The following is a 26898-nucleotide window of genomic DNA, read 5'->3' on the forward strand; positions in this document are numbered from 1 at the left end:
GTGACTCCTGATTGGCCAGAAATATCCCGCGCCTCCCGACCTTTGGCCGCTGGCATTCCTGCGCGGGCGGGAGCTGCGGGCGCTCGGGGCATAAGGCGAGGACGCACCGGCATTAATGGAATAGGAGAACTCCCGAAGCTTTTAGGGCCCTGGGAAAGGGGGCGTGGCTGGAAACGGAGCTACTGGCTTCGGAGAATTCTGTGACCCTCACCGCCGCGACGACCCCGAGGAAACGCTGTCAGGTCGCCTTTGGTTGGCAAGGCGTGGTTGTCCTCGCTGTCCCGCGCCTCGGCGGAATGGGCACCTCACTAGCCCTGGCACTAGCTAGCATCGCTCTAAACTCAAGGTTAGAGGTTTTCAAATTCCGTCCTATTGTTGCCAGACACCCTCTTCGTTCCTGGTCCAGTGAGGCTTTCCTCCCTCCCGCCTTCTTGCCAAATCCCAGGCTCCTCTGGAGACTCCAGGCAGAGAAGGGAAACGCACAGTGGAGCTGAAATGAAGCCATGAGAAGGAGCCCCTCTTCAGTGTCCTGGGACCACAGAGAGTTGCAAGAGCCTGTTCTATTATTTAGCTGAGTGTGTTATATTAGGAAAATATTTTAGCATCTTTGGGCCCTGTCCTTCAAACTTGGGCTGGATCAGTAATATTCAAACATTTTATTAGGCAAGCAACTTTTGGTAGGATAGTCATTACAAGCAAGGGACTCGTTGGATTCAAATCTGGCAACACCACTTACGAGATCTTGGCTGGATTACCTAACCTTTAAGCATCAGCTTAATGGGCGTAATATTGATAGCCAATAATAATAGTAACTATGTAACAGACTTGTTAGATTGAAATGAGTTAGTGTAGTTAAAATGCTTAAACCAGCCCCTTGCACATAGGAAGTAGTCTTGTGAACTATATATTTACAGTTTGGTGTTTAGCAGGGGTGGGTGGCCCAGCGCCTATCTGCTTGAGTTCACCACACAATAAGCTCTTGCATTTTTTATGACTCTGGAGACCACATTTTGAAAATTACTGGGCGTGGGCCTTCCCTGGTTTGAACATTCAGAGAGCATAGCATAGCATTTTAAAAATGTGGGCTTTGTTGTCTGACGGAACTGACATTAAGAGCTGTCAATCATTGTTATCCACTAGGTGGTGTTAAGCAAGTTGTTTAACCTCTCACCCTTAAGTATTTTCACCTGTAAATTGCAATGTATTTATTTATTTATTTTTTATTATACTTTAAGTTTTAGGGTACATGTGCACAACGTCCAGGTCAGGTTTGTTACCTATGTATACATGTGCCATGTTGGTGTGCTGCACCCATTAAATCTGTCTCTGCATTCAGTAATTCAACTATCAATTGCGGCTATTTAAATACATTAAAAAGCAATGTATTTAAATAGCCGCAATTGATAGTTGAATTACTGAATGCAGAGACATTGACCGGTAAGAACGAACGCTGGAAGTGGGCTGTTCTGCCACACTGCTTCCAACCTGAGAATATTACTTGAACCTCAATGAACTAACCAAAATTAAAAGAAAAAAAAAAAAAGCTAAGAGGATCCAGTTTTCAGAGAAACAAAATGTGTATCTGAAGAAATATACCTGCTAAAGGGCAGAGGCCAATATGAATAACAAAGAGCACCAAATATAGCATACGCAAGACTTTTAGGAATGAATTCTACCCAGTTACAGTTTGGGTTTTAGCAGGGGTGCCCGGCCTAGAGCCTATCTGCCTCCGTCCACCACACAGTGAGCATCTGCATTTTTTATGACGCTGGAAGCTACATTTTGAAAATTATTGGTCATGGACCCTCCCTGGCTTGAATGTGCAGAGACCCAAAGCACCAGCTTTGATGGGGGTCCTGGGAGCAGTCACCAGATGCCTAGAGATGTACCCAGGGTAGGAGTGAAGAAACTGCCTTGCATGGGAAGAGAGGGATAGCCCAAGTTCCTAGTCCAAGGTGTTGCAGATTCTTCATAGCAAATAATTGAAGAATCTAAGAATATGACTGTGGCTTGAAGGCATAGAATTTTCCATAATTTTGGTTAATGTCACATAACTAAGAACAAAAATTGGAGTCAAGTCTGATAAGACAGCAAGGGATTTAGGGGCCAAGATCCTGATGAAAAGGGAATCTTTAAGCAGCCAACCTAAAACTTGGTGGTTTTCTCTTCAAACATTAGCATAATTCTTAAGATGAACAGGGAAAGAAGATAAGAAGAAAGCTGTTGAAGTGCACAGAAAATTTTCAGAAGTCTCATCACAGATCGGAGGAGATAAAGATTATAGTTCAAAACCCACCAGGGAATAGATACCCAACTAGAATTCCTGGAGAGCAAAAGAATAAGAACAGAAGCAAACTGGCAATAAATAGAGATATAGCTGCAATTCAACTTTGAGTCAGCTCCATACCTGACTGGATTGTTATTATCTGCCCCCTCTCTATCTGCCTATGAGAGGAACTCTCTCAGGAGGAATATTATCATTCAGAACTTCTACAGTGTTTCGTATACAATGTCTGATAATTCAACCAAAAATTGTAAGGACAGAAAGAAAGACAATAGAAACAAATTCATGGATGACTAAATTATTGAGCCAACAAATATATATTTTAAACATAATGGTGATTAATATGTTCAGTAATGGTGAAGAGTTGACAAGATCAGGAATTTTAATTGAAAATCAAATTAAAATTTTATGAATAAAAATAAAATTGAGAATGTAATAGGTGTGTATGACAGCAGATCAGATCCACCAGAGAAGAGGAAAGAATACGAATACCTGAATGAGAAGATAACCATTTTATATACACATATAAAATTTTAAATATATGTTTAAATTTTAATTTTATATATATAAAATCTTAAAATAGGTATTTTAAGATTTATAAAGTATATATTTTATAAAATAAAATTTTAAATATATAATTTTAATTATATTACATATATAAATATATATCATGTTTAGCTTGGAAATTTTTTATATAAAAACATTTTTATATAAAAACATTTGTACTATAAAATTTTTATTTTATATATGTATAAATCTATTTTTACACAAAAATATATAAGTATAAATATATAAAAATTTATATATTAATATATAAAATATATTTATATATTTATATTTATTTTAATATATTTTATTTATATTTATATATAAAAATCTCCAAGCTAAAGTGCAGAGAAGAAAGCACAGAAAAGAACATAAGAAATTATATTAGGCCATCTTGCATTGTATAAATAAATAACTTGAGACTGGATAATTTATAAAGAAAACAGGTTTAATCTCACAGTTCTGCAAGCTTTACAGGAAGTACGGTGCTTGCATCTGCTTGGCTTTTGGGGAGGCTTCAAGAAGCTTACAATCATGATGGAAGGTGAAGGGGCTATGGGCATGTCTCACATGGTGGGAGAAGCAGCGAGAGAGGGAGAGTAGGGAGGGAGGTTCCTCACACTTAACCAGATATCATGAGAACTTACTATCACAAGGACATTACCAAGCCATGAGGGACACACCCCCATTACCCAAATACCACCCACCAGGCCCCACCTCCACTGGTAGGGATTACATTTCAACAGGAGATTTCAGTGGGGACAAATATCCAAACTATATCAGAAACATATGAAACACAATGAAACAATGATCTAACATACAAAATTAGAGTCTCAGAAAAGATAAAATGAGCAAAGATCAATATGTGAAGAAATAATAATTTAGAATTTTCCAAGCCTGATGAAAAATACTAATCCACAGTGTATAATTTCATTGTAACTCTCAAATGGTATATTAAAATCCTACAAATATTTCCAGGGATGCCTGGAGCCATGGTTTTGATCCTTGGCCAAACCAGAATAGAATATGCTACATAGGAATTAATGCAGTTTTGTGCTAACGTAGTTTTCCAAAAAATACCAAGAGGGAAATCTGTAACAGCTTGCCAATATTGCTTATAGAAAATTTTTTGATTCATGGTTTGCATCTGGTTTCTCTTATGCTGTCTTGGTTTCTGCTATTGAACCTGGTCCCATAGCCTGGTTTCAGCTACATGACAGGAGTAGTATAAAAGACCCCTACTTGAATGAGCTGTGCCTTCCCTGAAATCAAAATATCTTAGTAGTTCACTTGCTGGCCATAAAGCACAACCTTGTGACTGAGAGAGGTCTCTGGAATCTGTGTGGGTATTGTGGACCTCCTTTCTTACCCCTGCTGCTTTGTGTCCATATCTGTCACAAATCTTTCATGAGTGTGTGTGTGTGCATGCATACAAGTCTATGTTATGCTGTATTTTTATAAATATCTCTAATAAGCTTAGAACATTTGTACATTTTAATGGAAAAAATATGTGAGTAAAATGTGAAAAAAGTCTGTATTTTTTTCTAATTAAGCATGTTAGCAATTGAATTGGAGGAGAAAAAATGGTCACTTTTTGAATCAAAAGATATCCTATATGATTTGGCTAAAGAAATACCTGAAAGCATAGAAGAGGAAAAAGATAGAGATGGAAATCATGAAAAAAAGATGATAGGCTTAAATAGTAGATCTATAAGACTTAATATGTAGACACAAAAGTTCTAGAAAAAAAGAAAGAGGAGTTTATAAAAGTGAAGAAACAAATGACTAACAGAATAATAGAAAATGTCTTTGTGTTGAAAATTTTTGAGAAGGCATGAATGTAGACCAAATAACTCATGACATTTCAGTCTGGATTAGTGAATAAAGACACACTAGACATAAAAAGGTATAATTTCTATACTGTGAGGGTAAAGAGAAAAGCTTTTAGGTAAAAAGGTTAAGTTATCTAAAAATAAAAATGACATTGGACTTCTCTTTTGTAATGTTGGAAGCTAAAAAATTGTTCAATAGCAGTATAGACTAGTAGGATAAAGGGGCTTCAATACATCAGCCAAAATATCATCTCTCCCTAATGTAGTGAAATAAATGTTTAAGGATTTTCAAGAATTCAGAGCCTGTATCACTCAGATGTCCCCTGAGTTCACAATTCAAGAAAGTACTCCAAACAAATAACAAACCAAAAACAGAAATGCCCCACAAAAAATTATGGACAAGGAAACAGAGAAAGCCAAGATATAAAATAAATAATAAACCAAAAGTTACATGTATAAAGAATGCAATAAATTATTAGTCATTATGCTAAATGTGAATGGACTGAATTTTTCAATAGAAAGAAACTCTCAGAGTCACTCAAGTAACAAAATCCAACCCTATGCTGTTTTCTAGAAACATCTGTGAGGTGAGTAAAAAAAGATACGAGGCAAATGAGCAAAAATGTCAAATAATTGAAGGTTAATTTAAGAACTAAAGAAAGAGATTGGCCTTATATTTTGATAACAGGTACAATTTATGAAGAAGTATAATGCCATCAAACCTGCTAAATACATGGAGCAAAAATGCATAAATTTGAGTACTTGATTAAAAAAATACAGTTCTATGGGAAAATTCAATATTTGTGTTTCAGAATTAGAACTACAATACAATAAAATAAAGCCATGCACAGATTGAATAGTATAATAATCTGAATTTCAAAGGTATATATAGAAACCTTATAACCCTAGAATTGATAGTATATTTTGTGTACATAGAACATTTACAAAACTGATTATGAGTTTTGCCATCTTCATCCTCAACTGATGAATGTGTTTTTAATTGCTCTGCATAGGCATGGGCAAGGACTTCATGTCTAAAACACCAAAAGCAATGGCAACAAAAGCCAAAATTGACAAATGGGATCTAATTAAACTGAAGAGCTTCTGCACAGCAAAAGAAACTACCATCAGAGTGAACAGGCAACCTACAAAATGGGAGAAAATTTTTGCAACCTACTCATCTGACAAAGGGCTAATATCCGGAATCTACAATGAACTCAAACAAATTTACAAGAAAAAAACAAACAACCCCATCAAAAAGTGGGCAAAGGATATGAACAGACACTCCTCAAAAGAAGACATTTATGCAGCCAAAAGACACATGAGAAAATGCTCATCATCACTGGCCATCAGAGAAATGCAAATCAAAACCACAGTGAGATACCATCTCACACCAGTTAGAATGGCAATCATTAAAAAGTCAGGAAAAAACAGGTGCTGGAGAGGATGTGGAGAAATAGGAACACTTTTACACTGTTGGTGGGACTGAAAACTAGTTCAACCATTGTGGAAGTCAGTGTGGCGATTCCTCAGGGATCTAGAACTAGAAATACCATTTGACCCAGCCATCCCATTACTGGGTATATACCCAAAGGATTATAAATCATGCTGCTATAAAGACACATGCACACGTATGTTTATTGCAGCACTATTCACAATAGCAAAGGCTTGGAACCAACCCAAATGTCCAATAATGATAGACTGGATTAAGAAAATGTGGCACATATACACCATGGGGGGTAGGGGGAGGGGGGAGGGATAGCTTTAGGAGATATACCTAATGCTAAATGACGAGTTAATGGGTGCAGCACACCAGCATGGCACATGTATACGTATGTAACTAACCTGCACATTGTGCACATATACCCTAAAACTTAAAGTATAATAATAATAAAGAAAATAAGCAAAGAGAACTTCCATACCCTTGCCCATCCACACAATGCATTCACACACCTACCTGCATCAGTGCCCCTTTTTAGCTAGAAGCCTGTTCATGTAGTCACTAGTTTCCATCCATTCTTGCTCACATGCCACATGCACCTAACTCCAGTAATTCCCCTCCCTTTCAATGTCAATTTTCCCCTCTATACTATATCCTTCTCATCATCAAGTATGCTGTCATTTCTCTAAAACAAAACAATAAAATTTTCTGGGGCCCTGTTTTAGTTAGTGTAGGCTCTTATAACAAAATACTGTAAACTAGATGGTTGACAACGACAGAAACTCACAGTTCTAGGGGTTGGAAGTCCAAGATCAAGGCACCAGCAGATTCAGTTTAGTGAGGGCCACTTCCTGGTTGATTTATGGCTGTCTTCTTGTAGAGTCCTCACATGGCAGAAGGGACCAGGGAGATTTCTGGAACCTCTTTTATAAGGACACCAATTCCATTCATGAAGGCTCTGCCCTCACAACCTAATCATGTCCCAAAGTCTCCACCTCCTAATATCATCAGATTGAGGATTAGGTTTCAGCATATGAATTTGGGAGGGCACATGTAGTCTATAGCAGGCCCACTTCCCTCTCAGCTACTGTATCATTTCTGTCCTTCCTTTTGAGCCAAACTTCTTAGAAAGTAGTCCATTGTCTTCAATTTTTTCTCCTTCCAGTCTTTTTTGGCCTAGTTCAGTTAGGTTTCACCCTACCGTCTCACTGAAACTGCTGTTTTCAAAATAACTATTGATCTCAATGTTGCTAAATTCAATGGTCAGTTTTCAGTCTCATCTCGTTCTATCAGCAGAATTTGGCCCAATTGATTTCAAGCATTTGGTACAATTAATCTCTCCTTCTACCTTGAAACATTTTCTTCACTTGGAGTTTTAGACAGCACACTCTTCAGGTTTTCCTCTCTGGATGTTCTTTTTCATGCTTTTTTGAAAATAATTTTATTACCGCCTCCCAGGTCTGCTCCCTCTCTGTGACTTCTAAACAGTAGAGTGATTCCTCAGGGATCAGTCTTTGAATGTTCTATTCTCACTCCCGGAATGATCTTCCATGGCTTTAAATTCCACCTATAAGCTAGTGACTTCTAGTTTGTATCTACTGCTCAGACTTTGAATTCTAACTCCAAACTCCTTCCTTGTCAATTTGACTTCAATGTTTAATAGGCATCCCAAATTTACCAAAAATATACTCCTGAAATGCCTCATAAACTTGGTTTTTTAAACAATCTTCTCAGTCTCTTTCTTCCAGATTCCCAAGTCAGTATCTTAGATTTGCCTTTGACTCCTTTCTTTTGTCTTACCTCCCAATCTGCTCTGTCAGCAAATTCTTGCAGTTCTATCTTAAAAACCCAGAATATGACTACTTTCAGCACCACGACTGCTACCGGCCTCGCCCTAGACATCATTTTCTCTCATCTGGATTATTATAATAGCCTCTTAACTGGTCTGCTTGCTTCTGCCATTGCTGTACTCCAGGATACTTTATATGGAACCAGGATGATTCTCTTAAAACATAATAGCTATTATTCACTTTGCCCAAAACCCTCAGCTGGCTTCCTAGTTTACTCAGAGTGAAAGCCAAGGAATTACAGTGACATATAACCCCTACATGATATCTCTCTTCCTACCTTTCTCATTTCCCCCCTATTTCTCTGATTCGTATTCCATTATTTTGCTGCCTTATCCCATATTAGCCATTCTGGACTAATTGTTATTTCTTCAACTTGCCATTCTTGTTTTCACTTTACTCCCTTCTTTCATTAATCAGGTGCTGTTGATTGATTCATTCACTGCTTTAGGTGCTGAGAATAAAAAAAATGAATGAAATAAAAATCTTTATCTTTTATGGATCCATTCTCTAGGTGGGAAGGTGTGGAGTAAGGAAAGATCAATAGCCACTAAATAAATAAGTAAAATTATTTATTGGGTGAGAGTAAAAATACAAACAAAAGAGTAACTGAAATTTTGTTACTTGTTGTATTTGTGTATGTGACTGTTAATTTAATTATGCAGCATGAAGAAAAAATGTAAAAGGATACATACCAGAGAATTGATATGTTCAATGTGTATTGTTTATTGGGAGGGATTTATGTAAGTACAGACAGGAAGAAATTAGGGGCCTATAAGGAAGTCTCTCAAACTCTTAGTAAAAATGGAATACTACCACTTTTATTTTACCTTTATGCTTGTGGTAGACAAGCGAAGTGACAAGTTCTTTCAATTTGGCAAAGAAATCCTACAAGCATTTTTACCTTTTTGCAACACAGAGATGTCATTTAAAGTATATTAACAGCAACAAATGAACAAGTACTACAATCACTCATATTTGCAGACCTTTTAGATATTAAAGATCACTTTCACGAGGCATTGCAATAACTTCAAAAGTCCAGGTTTCTTATAAGATCTCTCTGAAGAAATAACACTTCCAAATATAAGTTTATATATAAACGCCTCTATCCTCTTCCACACATTTACCACAGAAGATACAGTGTTCAATATAGGATCTTTGCGCTCAGCAAACCTGTGGGCACACGTCCTTCCGAAACAAAAATAGAACAAGATAATAACAGTATGAATATTTATACGGATATCTTTCATGGGACAGCAAAAATGTCCTATTTCATGGTTTTATGTGCATGTTAGAAACAATTTCAAAACCAAACCTAGAATTTATAGTTTCTCTTAAGATGCACATACTCGTGAATGTAATATTCAGCACATTAGCACATTATAGCAATTTAATATAGTATGTTGGAACCAAACTAAAAAGAGTTTACCTTTTCTCTCACCCTACACTTGGTTATCCTTTTGAGGTAGTTTTTGTATGAATCTTTATAATCTAAGCTTCTGATTTCTGGTTGTTATAGAGGTTGTTGGGCCCATCTTGCTAACTAGCATGCCTGAGTCCTTAGTATCAGTTGCCTAGAGTGTACATTTTCTTAATGCCAACGAATACTGGCTCCTCCTTTGCCAATAAAGCTTAAAGTTCTCCATGAAGAGTCCAGCTGGAGAAATGCTATCTTAAATAAGGATAAATCACCCAAATCTGGCTGCTATATGAATATGAAAACTTGTTCCAAATGGGTAATCCTTAGAAAAAGGAAGCCGTCGGAACAGAGCATCCATTTACCCATGTGATCCAGAGGTTTCTCATCTGAGAGGCAATTCTCAATCCTGAAGCTACTGGATCTATTAGCTTCTAAGACTGTCTTCAGGGGCCAAGGCCATGAATTCATCTTAGAGCAGTTCTAGTCATGTAGGATTTGAATGAAATTGCATTATCCATAAATCAACACACAGCCTTGGTGACTACTGTGGTCGATTTGACTCAGCTGTTCCTTAAATATGTCGAGTAGGCTCTTAACTGAGGGTCTCTGCACTTGCTATTTCTTCCTCCTGGAATGCTCCATCTCCCAGATATCTGCATTGTTCACACTTTCACATTCTGCAGATATCGCCTTAGCAGTGTCTTCTCTTGCTATTCAAAGAGAAATAGGACCCACCCCCACTTTTCACCCCCAGCGCTGTATTCCTTGCCCCACTCTGATTTTCTCCATAGCAATGATTACCACCTGGTATACTACAATTCATTATCTGTGCCCCTTCAACAGAATGTAAGCTCCATGGAGGTAAGGGCTAGATGAGCAAGACTTTGGATATTTTATTCACTGCTAGACAGGGTCCAGAAAACTGACAGGCACAAATAAGATGCTCAATAATCGTACGGATTTTAGATGGACGAATAAAGGGACACTGCTTATTGGGAGTCAGCCAGTCTGGGAAAGGTCCTTCAAAGCTAGGGTTCAATTCCCCGACTTCCTCTTTCCCACATCGGGAAAGCAAGGAGGAAGGACGTGCGCCCACAGGTTTGCTGAGCGCAGGGGATCCTATATTGAACACTGAATCTTCTGCGGTAAATGAGTGGAAGAGCATAGAGGCGGAGAGTGGGAGCAGAGCTCCCTTGGCCCCTCCAGCCAATGGGAAGAGAGATTCGCTAGGTCAGGCGGTGGGGTCCAACCACCCACGCTGGCCCGCAGCCTTCTTAGCGGGTTTGCTCTTCTCTTAGGGGAGGAGGAAGGTGAGGCATTAAGGGCCAGAGTGCGTTCCCCTTTCTGGTGGAACAGCAAGTGCCTGTTGATCCTTTCCTGTCCTTCTGAGGCCTGGCTTTTGGCGCTTATACCCTTTGACACCGACGCCTGGTGAGACCGAGGTATGGAATGACTCTCCTCTTCTCTGGATGCGTACTTTGTCCACTCTAAAATGGGAAGTTGGGTTCTGTGCGAGTCCATCCAGCGTCCACATTCTGTGTGGAAAATGAAAGGGATGTGGACTCAGGGCCCAGAGGATGAGCTGCCAGGACAGCCCAGGGTGGGACAGTTTTGGGCATGGCGCCGGCCATGACCAGGGTGGAAAAGCGACCTTGAGGGTGCGAGTCCACGGTCACCTGCAAGTAGTCTTCGGCTGGAGACCTAGTGTGGCCTGTATCCATTTGTCAAATTCCAAAGAGATAAATGAATGCCTGCCAACTGTGCTTGAATTTGGCAGGCACTGCGTGCAGTGCCCGCTTCTTGAATCTCCTGGATTAAAGCGGTATGAATAGCCCCACTTTCACCAGCCTTGACGAATGTAGGCAAGCCCCTCGCCTCTCTAACCAGGAGCAGGTGTTCGTCCTTCAGTCTGAAGCTATTCCCGCCACCTGTGTTCTGCCGTCTTTCATTCACTCTGAGTCTTCCCCTAGCCCCTCTCCCTACTGAAAACGAAACAAACCGCCTGAAAACTGCTTTGCAGGTGCAACAGCTGCTCTCACTGGTGCTCCAGGTTATCAGTATCTGTCTCTCCACTTCTCCCTAGCAAAGTTCAAGAAATATTAGTAAGGTAGCACATGCTTGCTCCCTGCGTTGGTCATCCTCTAGCCTATAGTGCTTTAGCACCCCCACTCCCTCTACTCCAGCAGCGACCCAAAATTGCTCTCTCTATGCAAGTTAGCAATTATTGCCAACACGCCAAATTCAAGTACAGATGGCAGGCATTCATTTCTTTAACTTTTTGGAATTTGACAAATGGATATTGCCTTTTTACCTTTTTATTTCTCCACTTATTTAAGGAATGTATTCTAATGAGAGATAATTGTCAAAAATTGTCCTAAACTCAGTTGTGCTTTGAGTTAGGACAATTTGTGATAATTATTTTAAGTACATTTTGGTTTTTTTTATGTAGAGGTTTTGTTTTCTTTGCTTAGTTGTAATCTTCATATACCTGCCAACTGTTTTGCTGTATGACGAGGTCATTTTAATGACTAAAAATCAAGTGTGTGCTATATTTTTATACATTTATTATAATTGAATCCTTATTGACAATTATTTACTATTCTAAACAAACACTCTTATGCACAAAACTTTCTTTTCTGTATTTAGGATTTTTTTTCAGTGGATGATTTCCCAAAGAAGATACTGTTTGAAAACTCATGCATGTTTGTAAAATTCTCAGTAGACATGCAGACATGCAGTTTTTCAAGAGTGTAGCAATTAACATTTATATTAACTCCTTTTATATGGTACTGCTTTTTAAAGCTTATTTTTGTCATTTTGATCTTTGAGAAGGGCTGTTTCCTGGTTTGCATTAGTTGTGCTATCTGCCTAAGTTTGAAAATTTTCTGAAATACTTGTTAGCCATTTGCTTTTTGCTTTTTTTCCCCTTCTATGAATAGGCTATTCACAATAAATTTGCTTTATTGCTGTTCTGATCTATTTGTATCATGTCATTTTAGGGATATGAACATTTTCAAGACAATATTTTAGTGTGAACTGTAACTCATAAAAGACTGCACTGAGCATAAACATGCAGCTTGGTAAATGATTACCAAGTGTTCACTCATGTAAAACATCAGCAGGTCAAGGAATAGGACATTCATTACCAGGACATAAGGCCCCCTTCATCCCCCTCCACCTCATCTCCACAGAGGTATTAGGAAACCGACTTTTATAATAGCTACTTCATAATCTTGTTTGATTTGGCTTCTTTCACTAGTTATGAGATTTATTCTAGTGGCATATAGCTTCAATCATATGTTTTCTTTGCTGTTTAGGATTTCATTGTACGAATTTACCACAATGTATTGATTGATTCTACTATAGATGAACTCTTGGATCTTTTCAAGTGCTTAGGAATTACAAGCAGTGCTGCTGTAGTTATTGCATATCTCCTGGTATACCTACACACATATCTCTATTGGATATTTTCTAAGAACTTTAATTGGTCTGTCATAGTGTATGTATATTTCCAGTTTTAAGGAATAACCATTTTAGAATAGTATTTTTTAGAATTACAGAAATTTCTTGTCACCCAATTTCCCCAATTTTTAATATCTTGCATTACTATGGTATATTTGTCACAATGAAGACAATAAGGCAATTAAGTTGCACTGAATTTGAAGTTCACTAGTTTTTCCATAGTGTTCTTTTTCTATTCCTGAATATTACATTTTTCTATTCCTGAATATTACATTTACATTTATTATTACAGTACAGTATTGTCCTGGGTGGACATCTTCAATTTTAGTAGTTAATACAAACAGTTTTAAAGTGGTTTTATTAATTTACACTTCAGTTGTTTATTTGCCATATTCCCTGTAAACATTTTTCTGTTTTTGGTTGGCCATTTGTGTTTGAATTCTAAGGACAAGAGGTTTTAATTTCAGCATAGTTAATGAACATTTTGTCTTGTAGATTCCTCTGGTCTGTGAAAGTTTCTCAGTCTTTCCTTGTTTTCTGATGACCTTGACAGTTCTGAGAAGTACTAGTCAGGTAATTTGTATCATGTCCCTCACTTTGTTTTTTCTTATGGCTAGACTAGGATGATGGGTTTGGGGAAGGAATATCACGGTGGCAACATGCCATTCACAGTATCAATAGCACATACGATCACAATTACTTATGGCTGGTAATAGTAGCCTTGATCTTGGGAGAGTGTTTGTCAGGTTTCTCACTAAAAAGTTTCTCCACTGTCCCCACCTGCTCCCATACTGCTTTCTTTGGAAAGAAATCAATAAGCACAGTCAGCGCTCTGGGAGGTGGGGTGCAGTTGGGTTAACAGCCACTTCCTGGAGGGAAGAATATCCTACACAAAGTATTTGGAAATCTTCTCTAAGAGAGATTTGTCTCTTTTCTCTCATATATTCGGACATTTATCAATATCAGTACGGACTCATGGACATTTGCTTTGTACTTTGGGCTATAATCCAATACTGTTATTTATTTTGGCCATCAGGAGCTCTTTCTGGTTTTATCTTGGGTCTTTTTGCATACCCCATTATTTTCCTTTCCTTATTTCTGGCACTATGAGATGCTATCGGCTCATCGTATCTATTCCCTGTCCCAGCCCTAGAATCAGCAGTTTCTCAGAGGAGCCCTGATTCCTTTTATTGGCAAATGGTACAGTTAGAAACCAAAATTTGGGCCTGGGTGGACATCTCCAATTGTAGTAGTTAATTCAAGCAGTTTTAAAGTGGTTTTATTAATTTACACTTCAGTTGTTTATTTGCCATATTCCCTGTAAACATTTTTCTGTTTTTGGTTGACCATTTGTGTTTGAATTCTAAGGACAAGAGGTTTTAATTTCAGCATAGTTAACAATATATCTTCAAATATTCATTGTGGTTCTTGGTCAATTCCCTTATTGTGTCCAAACTGGTAAGTCCCTTCTTTCCTAAGTTGTGATGAATATTCTTTGCTGTTTTCTCCTCCCTGGTTTGAAGTATTAATGATGTACTACTTACTATATCTGGGATTTATTATGAGGATACTAATTAATTCTTGTCAAAATGGTTTACAAGTTGTGCTAATGAACGACCCTGAATTCTTTCCTCCCAATTATGGTGTCTCTTCTATAATATATTGAAATCTAATGAGAATGTATTTTCTTGGCTATCTACTCTTTTTCTTTGATTTAATTATCATGACAGAAGTTGTACATTTAGGCCAGGCACCATGGCTCACGCCTGTCACCTGTAATCCCAGCACTTTGGGAGGCCTAGGTGGGCAGATCACTTGAGGTCAGGAGTTGGAGACTAGCATGGCCAACATGTTGAAACCCTGTCTCTACTAAAAATCCAAAAATAAATAAATAAATAAATAAAATTAGCCAGGCATAGTGGCAGGCACCTGAAGTCCAAGTTACTTGGGTGGCTAAGCCATGAGAATCGCTTGAACCCAGGAGGGAAGGCAGAGGTTGCAGTGAGCGGAGATCCACCACTACACTCCAGCCTGGGCGACAGAGCGAGACTCCATCTCCAAAAAAAAGAAGTTGTGCACTTAGCAGTAGAGGTTAGACTCTTGAAGTTTTTTCAACTGGGGGGAAGTTTGCTGCCCTGGGGTCATTTGGCAATATCTAGAGACATTTTTTGTTTGTCACAACTGTAGAAGATCCAGGGTTCTAATTGGCATCAAATAGGTAGAAGCCATGAATGTTGCTCAACATCATATAACGCACGTATAGTATCCCCCAAGGAAATATCCAGCCTAAAATGTCAGTACTACTGAGGCTGGGAAACTGCTGTAGGAGATTTAATTAGAGTGACCAAGAAAGGAAATCAATCCGGACTATATGAAAAGGGTGGAAACACCTGGCTTCCTAGGTCAAATCTTACCTCCCTGAGACCTCCATATCTCTCCCCTCTCTAGGTAAGAATCCCTTCTCCCTTTGTGTCCTCCTAGAACTACTCTGGCCCAGATGATAGTCTTGCTATATTTAGAGGTCTTCCTCTTCTAGTCTAGTGTTCAGCATAGGGTCTGCTATCACAGAGCATGGCCACACAGATTTTGTATAACTCTGAATTTCCAATGCCTAGGAAAATGAAGTGAAATTAAAAGGCAATGCTATGTAGCAGAAAGAGAATGAGCTTTGTAGTATGATAGGCCATTTGTCAACTCTATGACCTGGACAAGTTTCTTAATTTCTGAGACTCCATATCTATAAATGTGGATAAAATCAAACTTTCAGGTCTGTTTTAAAGTCTAGAGAAAATTTTTGTAAAGAATCTATATACACTAGGTCCTCACAAATATAGTCATTATTAATATGAGCTAATTATTTTGAACAAATATGCTTTGTTATAGGCAAAAATTTACATCAATAAATTTGCAAATTAAAATCCTCATAGACCATGGGTTCCCATTTTAGTTCAGGGCATTTTTGAATGAATGAATGCCTTCCTATAAGAGAAACAGTGCCAAACATGTGTTCCTCTTTCTAAAAAGGTAAAAAGCCAAAACAAAACAACAAATTCCTTCAAGAACAGCGTAAAACCTTTGGGAAGGAGACTATAGTATATTCTACTCTATTATAATTGTAGATATCATATAGTAGAAAGCTAATAGGATTCAGACTCATATAGATCTCGGCTCAAAGGGACACCCAGAAAGGAGGAGGAAAATGAAAAAAGTGTGGGATTATGACAGCAAAGAGACAAGTAAATATCAAGATGTAAGGCATTGTTAAAATAGTATTATTAACATATGGCACCTTGTTAAAGTTAGGTGCATGCGTTAGCTTTTTTAATCCTTGCAGAGGTAGGTACTCTTGCTATTCCTGCTTACAGATGGGAAAATTGAATCCCAAAATGCCCCTTGAGTTTTGTAACAAGGAGGTTATTGGTATGAGTTATTTCAGTGGAATTGTGGTGGCAAAAGTTCTATTGCAGTGGATTGAGGAGGTATAATATAATAGGTGATAGAGTATAGAAGATTGAAGAAGTTTGACTATGAAGATGAAGGGGATTTGGAGTAAAGGGAATATTTGTAAAAGACTAAGTGAGATTTGGGCACATTTAAGTGCTAATGAGTAGGACTTAGGGGACAGGGAGAAGTTGAAGGTCAAGAAGATAGATTTCTAATGGATTAAATCCCTTCGGGAACAATTGCTTATGAGATTTAGATCACAGGTAGAGAAATAAGCTATAGAAAAGGGAAGAGAGCTTCCCTCATTTGTTACAGGAAAGACAAAGATAAAGATGGACCCACATGCAGGGATACCTGCAGATTTCTAGAAAGGCAGCGGAAGATGTATTCTGTGCCTTGCTTTCCCTCACCTACCATATTCTCTATGTCCTGGAGAAATTTCAGAGTTCTTTTTTGAAGTTTCCTCAAATCTTTTCCTTTATGCTTTTTAAAAAATTACTATAGGACTTGTTTTTGTCAGATTTATCTGTAATCTAGAATATTTTTACCATGTAGTTAAACAAACAACCTTAAAACAGCTGATAGCTCACCAATTACTGTAGGATAAAATCCAGATTTACTATATGTTTCGAGACAATTCACCTTCTGTTTAAAAGAAAAACTCTCCCTTCTATATACTTTTATTTCCCCCATCCATCTTTTTTTTCCAATCATATTAGCAAGAACTGAGGGAGACATTATGAAAGACTGGAAAGGGCAGGAATTTTAGTGAAAGATCTAAGTCGAGTTCCAGCTGCACCACTTACTAGCTCTATCTCTTCAGGCACTTCACCAAAACAGATTAAGAAAACTTGATGGTGCTTGGGAGAGTATGGATTAAGTGATTAATTGGAGCACCCATGCTGAATAAGAAATTGAATAAGGCCCTTAAGATGGCTGATGAGGGGAAAACGCAGGGCTCAAAAGGATTTGATGATGTTTGAAGAATTGTCACCGAGTAAGGGCATGAAACCACTCAGTTAACTGGAAGATATTAGTAAAAAATGGGTTATGGGAGTTTGCAGTTTAAAAGTTTGAGTAGTCATTGACAAAGCCTGGGGTGAGAGCATTAGAGTAAACTGCCAGAGAGCAGTAAGGTCATGGGAGTTGATGTCAAAGACGTGAGATGAGGATGTTTTTGATGCGCTTTAACACTGAACTCACCCAGACTAACTGTGGTGTTGGGGAAAGTGCATGAAAGGAGCTTGTGTACTACGAAAGACCCTCAGTAATTATATATGGATTTATGACCAGAAATGACATGACAAGAAGAGGTAGATGGTGGCATATTCTAATTGCATGTGTTTGTTGAGTAATAATGTGTTGGCAGGGGTGCAATAACAATGTTTTATAGGTTGAGATGTATGTTCGATGTTGTTGGGGGATAGAAGGGATGAGGACGGACAGTTAGCAATACTTAGGAGGAGCCAGTTCTGTGCCAGGTGATATATGAACCCTATCTTATTTGATCCATACTAAAATTAGAGGTTGGCTCTGCTAGCCCCACTTAGCAGAAGAGTAAGTTGAGGTTCAAAGAGAGGAATTACCTTTATTTATATAGCTCATAAGTGGTAGGACTGGGAATAGATCGTAAGAAGATGGAATAAATATACAGTACAGTGGTCTATATCAGAGGAATGCTTTGTGAAAGAAGATATATTACAGAGGACACTAGGTCAGTACCGAGCCTAATACAGTGGGCTTCTGCAAATGTTTGTTAAATTAATCTATATAAGTATTTCATTTTCAAATCTGTCTTTTTCATGTGTCCCATTTATTCCATGTGCTGTTGGTTATTTTTTTCCCCCCCACAGAGGCCTGAATATTTGGACAAGATGGCAGATTCATCATCATCTTCCTTCTTTCCTGATTTTGGGCTGCTATTGTATTTGGAGGAGCTAAACAAAGAGGAATTAAATACATTCAAGTTATTCCTAAAGGAGACCATGGAACCTGAGCATGGCCTGACACCCTGGACTGAAGTGAAGAAGGCCAGGCGGGAGGACCTGGCCAATTTGATGAAGAAATATTATCCAGGAGAGAAAGCCTGGAGTGTGTCTCTCAAAATCTTTGGCAAGATGAACCTGAAGGATCTGTGTGAGAGAGCGAAAGAAGAGATCAACTGTGAGTGATGCTAGGGGCAAATCGGGGGCTAGGCAGGAAGGAAGTGTTTCCTGGAGCCCAGTGGAATGTTTCTGTAAGAGGGATTTAGGGATTAAACCATGTTGGGGGACATAGCTCCATGGTGGTCTTGTGCATGGGGAGCTTGTTGAATTATTTGAGGAAGGAAAGGCAGAAGCGTTTTGAGTACTGTTACTCAGCCTAGCTCCTTAACTGGGGGCAATTCATCCATCTTGTACCAGTTGAAATGATCAAAGGAATTGAGTGATAGGAATTGTCCCATAAAGTGCCTTCACCAAAACTACAAGTTATGTTAGGCAACATTTTGAGGAATCAAATATGATTTAACATATTTGCTGAAATATGAGGAATGGGCTGAAAATTATTATTGGACGTAATCCAAGGCAGTATTTTTAGTCATTCTCAGGTATGAAATATTATAGACCTCTAGAATTCCTTACTCGTATACAAGGCTTTAGAGTTATATATATATATGTATATATATAATATTCATATCTATTATCTCCTTTGCACCTCACCGTATCGTAGTGAAGTCAGTATAGACAAGGAAACTGAGGCTTATACACTACACTATTTGCCCTGGAGCTACAAGGTGGGGGCCATGGCAAGAGGTCTCCTACTTCAGTGTTATCTGTAGCACATTGTTTCTTCTCTCAGCTAAGCTTATGGAGTCTGAGGCTCTGGCAGCTCTAGTTTTCTTAAACCCAGATAGTCATAGAATTGGACCACTTATGTGAATGCTGGCCTCTGTTCTAGCCATCATGAAAGCTCACTTTGTTTTCATTAAATATCATGATCCTATCGGAACCTGTTGCAGGGTCGGCCCAGACTATAGGACCAGATGATGCCAAGGCTGGAGAGACACAAGAAGATCAGGAGGCAGTGCTGGGTGAGTAGTTAGGCCTTTCATCAGATTTGGGAGGCATTCAAAGTTTTGATACAGGATGGTGATTTATCTCCCGAGGACTTTTGTTCAAATCTTGTTAACTTCTTCTAATACCCCACCTGTTCCCTGAATGTCACCCAAAAAGGATCAGCAAAACACTCCCTGGCCAAAGTCAGAATCAGGGCCTTGTTAATTCAGATCCTCAAGAGAACAGTGTTTAGAATGCCTGCTAAAAGAAGGGCTGATGCACAAAGGTATATTAATGTTTATATTTTATGTACTAAAAGTCACTGAGTTGGGAGGAAACTTTCAGTTTATCACATCTACTTTCTTTAAAGATGGTGCTGTAATTAAATTCTAGGAGTGGTGACCAACTGGTTCATATAAAAACTGATTTCTAGAACTAGGTCTTCTCAGTCATAGTTAACACAGGGGTCCCCAACTCCTGGGCCACAGACCCCTACTGGTCGGCGGCCCCTCGAGAATCAGGTCACATAGCAGGAGGTGAGTGGTAGGCCACGGGAGCTTTACCACCTGAGCTCCGCCTCCTGTCAGATCAGCAGCTGCTTTAGTCTCATAGGAGCACGAACCCTATTGTGAATTGTGCATTCAAGGGATCTAGGTTGTATGCTCCTTATGAGAATCTGATGATAAATATAATGCAATTGAATCATCCTGAAATCATCTCCCCTCCCTGCCCTGCCACCCCTGCCTCCTACATCCATGGAAAAATTGTCTTCCATGAAACTGGCCCCTGGTGCCCAAAAGGTTGGGGATTTCAGACCACTGGTTTATTAACACCATTTCCCCACTTTGTTTTGAATTCTACATAATTTAATTCCAATTTATATAAATGGAATTACAGTAGAAAGAAAATTAGATCAAGTGAGAAACCTTTATTCTTAACCCAGCCACATTCTAACAAGCCACATTATTTCATTCAAGAAATAATTGAAAACTTAGTTCATCCCAAGCACTAAAATAGAAAAATTACTTGTTACCTTAAATGACCTTGAATATAACATCCCACTGTGACCTTAATTTCTGATTCAATATAAAGAAGTATATCTTTGTGGTATGAGAAAAATCACATGGCTAATAATTTTTGTTTTATTATTATTTCAAACCTAATGGCTATTTCCCTCTTATGTGCAGATAATTGCACACAGATAGCTAATAAATGTCTTCAAATTATTATTTGAAAATTGTGATAAAAGTAAACTATTTATTATAGGAACTTTGGAAAATACTGTAAGTACAAAATAGAAAATAAGAAGTACAGCAATGATTTACTGATTATTTTCTCTGTGAGTATACCAATATCACACTGTTTGAATTACTATAGTTTCGTGGTAGGTTTTAATTTTGGGTAAATAGTGTTTTTCTTCTCCCTGCCTGGCCAATCATTATTTTCGCTTTTTGGGATTTTTTAGTTATCATTTGTTTATGTTTTGTCTTTGTTTTTAAACTTCACATAAGCAAAATGAGCTATTTTTTAAAAAAAGATTCAAATGTTTTAAAATTACATAAAGTGAGTTTCTCACTCTTCCCACTCCCCATCCCCAATCCTACTATTCAGAAATAACCAGTATTAATATATTGGTGTATATGGTACAGGTTTTCAGATACATAGTTTGTTCATCTTTTTTCCAGGAGAGGATCATATTCTACATAATTGCCAGAAACTTCATATCTTTTTTGGTTATTATTTGGGGGGATATTAGTACCTATAGTTATACCTTATTCAAAAGTTGTAAAGTACTCAATTATATCATTGTATTCTCATTTTTTTATTGCACAAATATATTTGACACTTATGTGCACGGAAATGTGTTAGACACTGACCATGCAATGATGAAGCCCCTAGCCAAGTGCATCATTTATTTTAAAAATAAAGTAATTGTAGCTAGTGACATGTACTGCGAATGAAAAATATACTGTTTTGAGAATATATAAAAAGGGGAAGTAGTCTAGCGATGAGGTTCAGAGAGGTCTTCCCTGAGATCCTATCCTTTTAATAGAGATCTCAAGGAGGGATCAGACTTAAACAAGTAAAGATGAATTATATTTTCATTCTATTTCACTCAGGATGTTTTTCTTTTTTTCAAAATATTATTTAAGCTATGATTCAATGTTTATTTCTATTAACTTGTTACTTGTACAAAGAAAATTATTTTGATCTGTAGATTCAGGTCTGTCTTGGGGGTCTTCCCTATTATTGTTAATGGTTGCCTCTGTTCTTTTTTTTTTTTATCTGGATGACAGCTCTGTTCTCCACATCTATCATCTTTTTTCTATGTAGAAGGAAAAGTACAAAGAAGAAAAAATATTTCTAAAGTGAATCCAGCTTTTATTTCCCATCACAAATTCATTTTTCTGCATCATCAATTCTGGTTTTTATTACAGTATCTAATATAGGTTTTAAATCTATAGGAATATTTTTATTTGATTTATATTATTTTTAAAAAATCAAAACCAGCTCTGATTTCAGCCTATGTTCTTTCTTGTTCCTAACTCCAAGTTCGGTATTCTTGACATTACATTTCATAGAATTTGTTTTGATCATGTGTCTTTGTTTTTGTTTTTTTACCTTTGCCATTCAGACTTAGGTGATGGAACAGAATACAGAATTAGAATAAAGGAAAAATTTTGCATCACTTGGGACAAGAAGTCTTTGGCTGGAAAGCCTGAAGATTTCCATCATGGAATTGCAGAGAAAGATAGAAAACTGTTGGAACACTTGTTTGATGTGGATGTCAAAACCGGTGAACAGCCACAGATTGTGGTGCTTCAGGGAGCTGCTGGAGTTGGGAAAACAACCTTGGTGAGAAAGGCAGTGTTAGATTGGGCAGAGGGCAATCTCTACCAGCAGAGGTTTAAGTATGTTTTTTATCTCAATGGGAGAGAAATTAACAAGCTGAAAGAGAGAAGCTTTGCTCAATTGATATCAAAGGACTGGCCCAGCACAGAAGGCCCCATTGAAGAAATCATATCCCAGCCAAGTAGCCTCTTGTTTATTATTGACAGTTTCGATGAACTGAACTTTGCCTTTGAAGAACCTGAGTTTGCACTGTGCGAAGACTGTACCCAAGAACACCCAGTGTCCTTCCTCATGAGTAGTTTGCTGAGGAAAGTGATGCTCCCTGAGGCATCCTTATTGGTGACAACAAGACTCACAACTTCTAAGAGACTAAAGCAGTTGTTGAAGAATCACCATTATGTAGAGCTACTAGGAATGTCTGAGGATGCAAGAGAGGAGTATATTTACCAGTTTTTTGAAGATAAGAGGTGGGCCATGAAAGTATTCAGTTCACTAAAAAGCAATGAGATGGTGTTTAGCATGTGCCAAGTCCCCCTAGTGTGCTGGGCCACTTGTACTTGTCTGAAGCAGCAAATGGAGAAGGGTGGTGATGTCACATTGACCTGCCAAACAACCACGGCTCTGTTTACCTGCTATATTTCTAGCTTGTTCACACCAGTAGATGGAGGCTCTCCTAGTCTACCCAACCAAGCCCAGCTGAGAAGACTGTGCCAAGTCGCTGCCAAAGGAATATGGACTATGACTTATGTGTTTTACAGAGAAAATCTCAGAAGGCTTGGGTTAACTAAATCTGATGTCTCTAGTTTTATGGACAGCAATATTATTCAGAAGGACGCAGAGTATGAAAACTGCTATGTGTTCACCCACCTTCATGTTCAGGAGTTTTTTGCAGCTATGTTCTATATGTTGAAAGGCAGTTGGGAAGCTGGGAACCCTTCCTGCCAGCCTTTTGAAGATTTGAAGTCATTACTTCAAAGCACAAGTTATAAAGATCCCCATTTGACACAGATGAAGTGCTTTTTGTTTGGCCTTTTGAATGAAGATCGAGTAAAACAACTGGAGAGGACTTTTAACTGTAAAATGTCACTGAAGATAAAATCAAAGTTACTTCAGTGTATGGAAGTATTAGGAAACAGTGACTATTCTCCATCACAGCTGGGATTTCTGGAGTTGTTTCACTGTCTGTATGAGACTCAAGATAAAGCGTTTATAAGCCAGGCAATGAGATGTTTCCCAAAGGTTGCCATTAATATTTGTGAGAAAATACATTTGCTTGTATCTTCTTTCTGCCTTAAGCACTGCCGGTGTTTGCGGACCATCAGGCTGTCTGTAACTGTGGTATTTGAGAAGAAGATATTAAAAACAAGCCTCCCAGCTAACACTTGGTAAGTGTGTTAGGGCCATTCCCTGGAAGTGCCCTGTAAGGGAGAGAAGTAGATTTTGTCAGAGGGAGGAGGAGTTTAGCTGAGGTCCCAGAGCTGAGATAACCCTTTGGAGTTGTCACATCTTGAGGCAGGGAGGCTAAGCATTTAAACCCCTTATTGACCAATCATGGCTACTGGTGAGGAGTGGGCAAAAACTTTCCTGAGATGGCTTTTTTGGCCTGAAGGCAATACCAGGAGAGGGACTGGGCTGAGGACTCTCAATTGTTGACAATCTCAACAACTCAGGGGGAATGAGCACTTCAGTCTTCAAGGAGGAATGTGGCATGGCACAAACTTGCATCCATGATAATAAGTATATTTGATTTCTAAAGATTATGTCATCCAGAATAAGGGACCAGAAATTTTCTGCTGAACCTGGTAAACACAGGTTATCTCTCTGTGTTATATTCCTCCGTACTCCACTGACCTAACTCGCTTTCTCTATTGCCCAGACATTGGTTGGCCTTTGTTTTGTAGTTTGTGAAGGGTCTCAGCCCTTTAATGCCTATCTGGAGACACTGGAGGTTAGTAAGAAATAGTAGGTGCTAAATAAATATTTTTGAAAAAAGAAATGAACCTTAAGTGTTTTACGTACATTATTCTACTCTACCTCCTTTCTCAAGTTGCCTTTTCTGACTACCCATCTAAATCTGAGGAAAGAATTGAGCTATGGAATTCATTCCCAGATGTATATAAAATTAATTGAGGACTTCCTATGTGCTATATAGTTGTATAGTGAACTGGATATTTAACATAATATGCAATTTAATGTTGTTGGCAACCATCTCTATTTTTAAGATTACAAAACTCAGAGACATATACCTAGAAAATTTATTGATTCAAGCACACATCAAATAATAGTTAAGTGGCTGAGTGCTTATCACATAACCTGACAGTCTTCTAAGTCCTTGATCTCATTTAGTCTTCTGATAGTCTTATTAGGTAGGTGCTATTATTTCCATTTTACTTAGGACAAAATTGTGATACCAAGAAGGCATATAACTTGACTGAGGTCACACATCTGATTGTAATTTCTTGGTCTGCTAACTTTATCCAAGCTGTTTCAGTACCATTATATACAATTGCAGAATCACTCCTTTCTTATAAGAGCATACATTTCATTTATTTGCAAACTGTGGGAGTAGAAATTGTGGGCCCTGATGCTATGACCTTTACCCACCTTGGAAAATTGTGAGTAATCGTCAGTCAATTTTCGTAATTCTGACTTCAGAGTTCTATTTAAAGAAGATGTGATTTAACAGGGCATTAAAACGTCTTTTATGCCTAATAGTAAATGCTAGAACAGTATTCTGGCCACTAGATTGCCAGTTCTCCTGCTAGCTTTCCTTACCTATGTTGTAGAGTTATCTAGTACTAGAGTTGATTGTTGCTAAAATAAGGAGCCAGAGAACCCAATGTTTTAAAAGAAAAACTGTAGGTGACCTCAGTCTCTTCTATAATATAACTACATTGTAAGCTTTGTGAGAGCAGGAGCTCTGTATGGTTCACCATTTTATCTAGTGTTCGCACAGAGGAAACACTTGAATGCTTGAAATAATAATTTATTATCCTGTTTTTATAAATTTAAGACCTCAAGTGATACAGACCATCACTATGAACTGTCATTCATTCCAATTTAAGATATGGGAATGAATATTTATTGACTAGCTATTATATATAAGGCAACACACTAGACTTTTACATGTTTTATATATATTATATTTAATATATACATATATGTATATAACAGTTACTGATTACTAGGAACACTTATAGCATGAGACATTTGCTAAGCATTTTCTACATACTGCCTTATTGAATTTTCACAGTTGTCCTAAAAAATAGATACTATTATCTTCATTTATCAAGATCATGAAGCTGAGGCTCACATAGGTTAGTAAATTTTCCAGAATAACTAAGTTCAGTGAGTGGCAGTGTTGAATTGGGACTCAGAGCTGCTCCATTGTCGAGCTTATAAGCACCAGGTTGTCCCCTGTTTTATTACCCTTTATTTGTTCATGAGTTTATTGATAATATTCCTAATAATTATAAAGTATTTAAAGTTTACAGTGTGCTTTTGTGTACCCTTTAAAATGCACTATTAAATTTCCACATCTTTGTGAAAGGAGACATTTCCATTTTATAGATGATGAAAATTTGCAAGTTATAGAACTTATGCAACTCTCTTAAAATAATATGGCTAGTAAGTGGTAGACCTGGGGCTCAGGCCTGTGGTTTTTAATCTATACCACTTTACACCTAATGTCTACCCACTAATCCTAATCATATTCTTTGTGACCAAATTTTATTTTTCTTTTTGATATTGGCTCTTCAAGTATTTGAATACTTCTCTCTTATCCCTCCTGAGTTGCTTCCTCTAAAGTAAAGCTTCTCTGGTTTTTATTTTGTGTGTGTTGAAGGGAGTGGATGGGAAACGGGAGAGCTATTGGACAAATAAGACCTCTGGAGTGCCCAGAGGAAGACTTCCTGGTGGATTGTGCCCACGGTGGAGCTGCACTGGATGCTCTTGCCTTTCCAAAGTACACTTACTTTTACCCCAATACTATCCTCTGAGAGTTGGCTAGGCTGAAATAAAATCAGCATTGTTTTTCTTTTCTCAATTATTTATGCAAAGGGATGGTGATCGCATTACTCACTGTTGGCAAGATCTCTGTTCTGTGCTTCATACAAATGAACACTTGAGAGAATTGGACCTGTGCCATAGCAACCTTGATAAATCAGCAATGAATATCCTGCATCATGAACTAAGGCACCCAAACTGTAAACTACAAAAGCTACTGTAAGTCTGGTATGAGAAAATTTAATGGAGTTATTCTAATTTCTTTCTGTGTCCCATCTTCCACTCATACTCGTTAGGGGAAGCCAATGCTAAACAAATACTTATAATCCATTTTGTAAAATACTCAAACAGGAACAATGGAATCCTCTGGGGACATGGGATCATTACTAACTGGTTCTCAGAGTGATTCCACAGGGCATAGTAGCTGTTCACATGGGTTTTTCAGGCTTGATTAGGAACTTTCGAAATGAAGAGCACAGAGCTAAAACATTCTAGGCAGGTCACCAATGCACTTTCAAGGACATGTTCTGGAACTTACTATCCTCTTAAATTTTTTTCTATTGAGGAAAAATTTGCATTTAACAAAGTCCACAAATAATGTTCAGTTTGTTGTGTTCTGACAAGTGTAAACATCTTTATAACCAACACACCCAAAACAAGATAGAAAATATTTTCATTTATCTCAGAAAGGTCCCTTGTACCCCTTTCCTTTTTTTTTTCTTGAGACAG

At 38.0% G+C, this 26898-nt stretch overlaps 1 protein-coding gene across 8 annotated transcripts in view; it reads left to right on the plus strand.

Moving 5' to 3' along the window:
* Nucleotides 1-44: 44 nt before the first annotated feature.
* NLRP14 (NLR family pyrin domain containing 14) overlaps nucleotides 45-26898 on the plus strand; it is a 123164-nt gene continuing 96310 nt past the window's right edge. For 3 of the 8 annotated variants that reach the window (XM_063782682.1, XM_063782683.1, XM_054661997.2), the window contains exons 1-5: nucleotides 45-346; nucleotides 18130-18439; nucleotides 19275-19346; nucleotides 21947-23549; nucleotides 26224-26388. In XM_063782682.1, the coding sequence (XP_063638752.1) occupies nucleotides 18151-18439; nucleotides 19275-19346; nucleotides 21947-23549; nucleotides 26224-26388 (2129 nt within the window). In that variant the 5' untranslated portion in view covers nucleotides 45-346; nucleotides 18130-18150. Of the gene's footprint in view, nucleotides 347-10722; nucleotides 10813-18129; nucleotides 18440-19274; nucleotides 19347-21946; nucleotides 23550-26223; nucleotides 26389-26898 lie in introns of those variants that run through there. The other 5 variants (XM_054661996.2, XM_063782678.1, XM_063782681.1 and 2 more) reach the window with 4 other exon arrangements.

Source organism: Pan troglodytes, chromosome 9 (assembly GCF_028858775.2).
Source record: "Pan troglodytes isolate AG18354 chromosome 9, NHGRI_mPanTro3-v2.0_pri, whole genome shotgun sequence".
Classification (NCBI taxonomy): Eukaryota; Metazoa; Chordata; class Mammalia; order Primates; family Hominidae; genus Pan; species Pan troglodytes.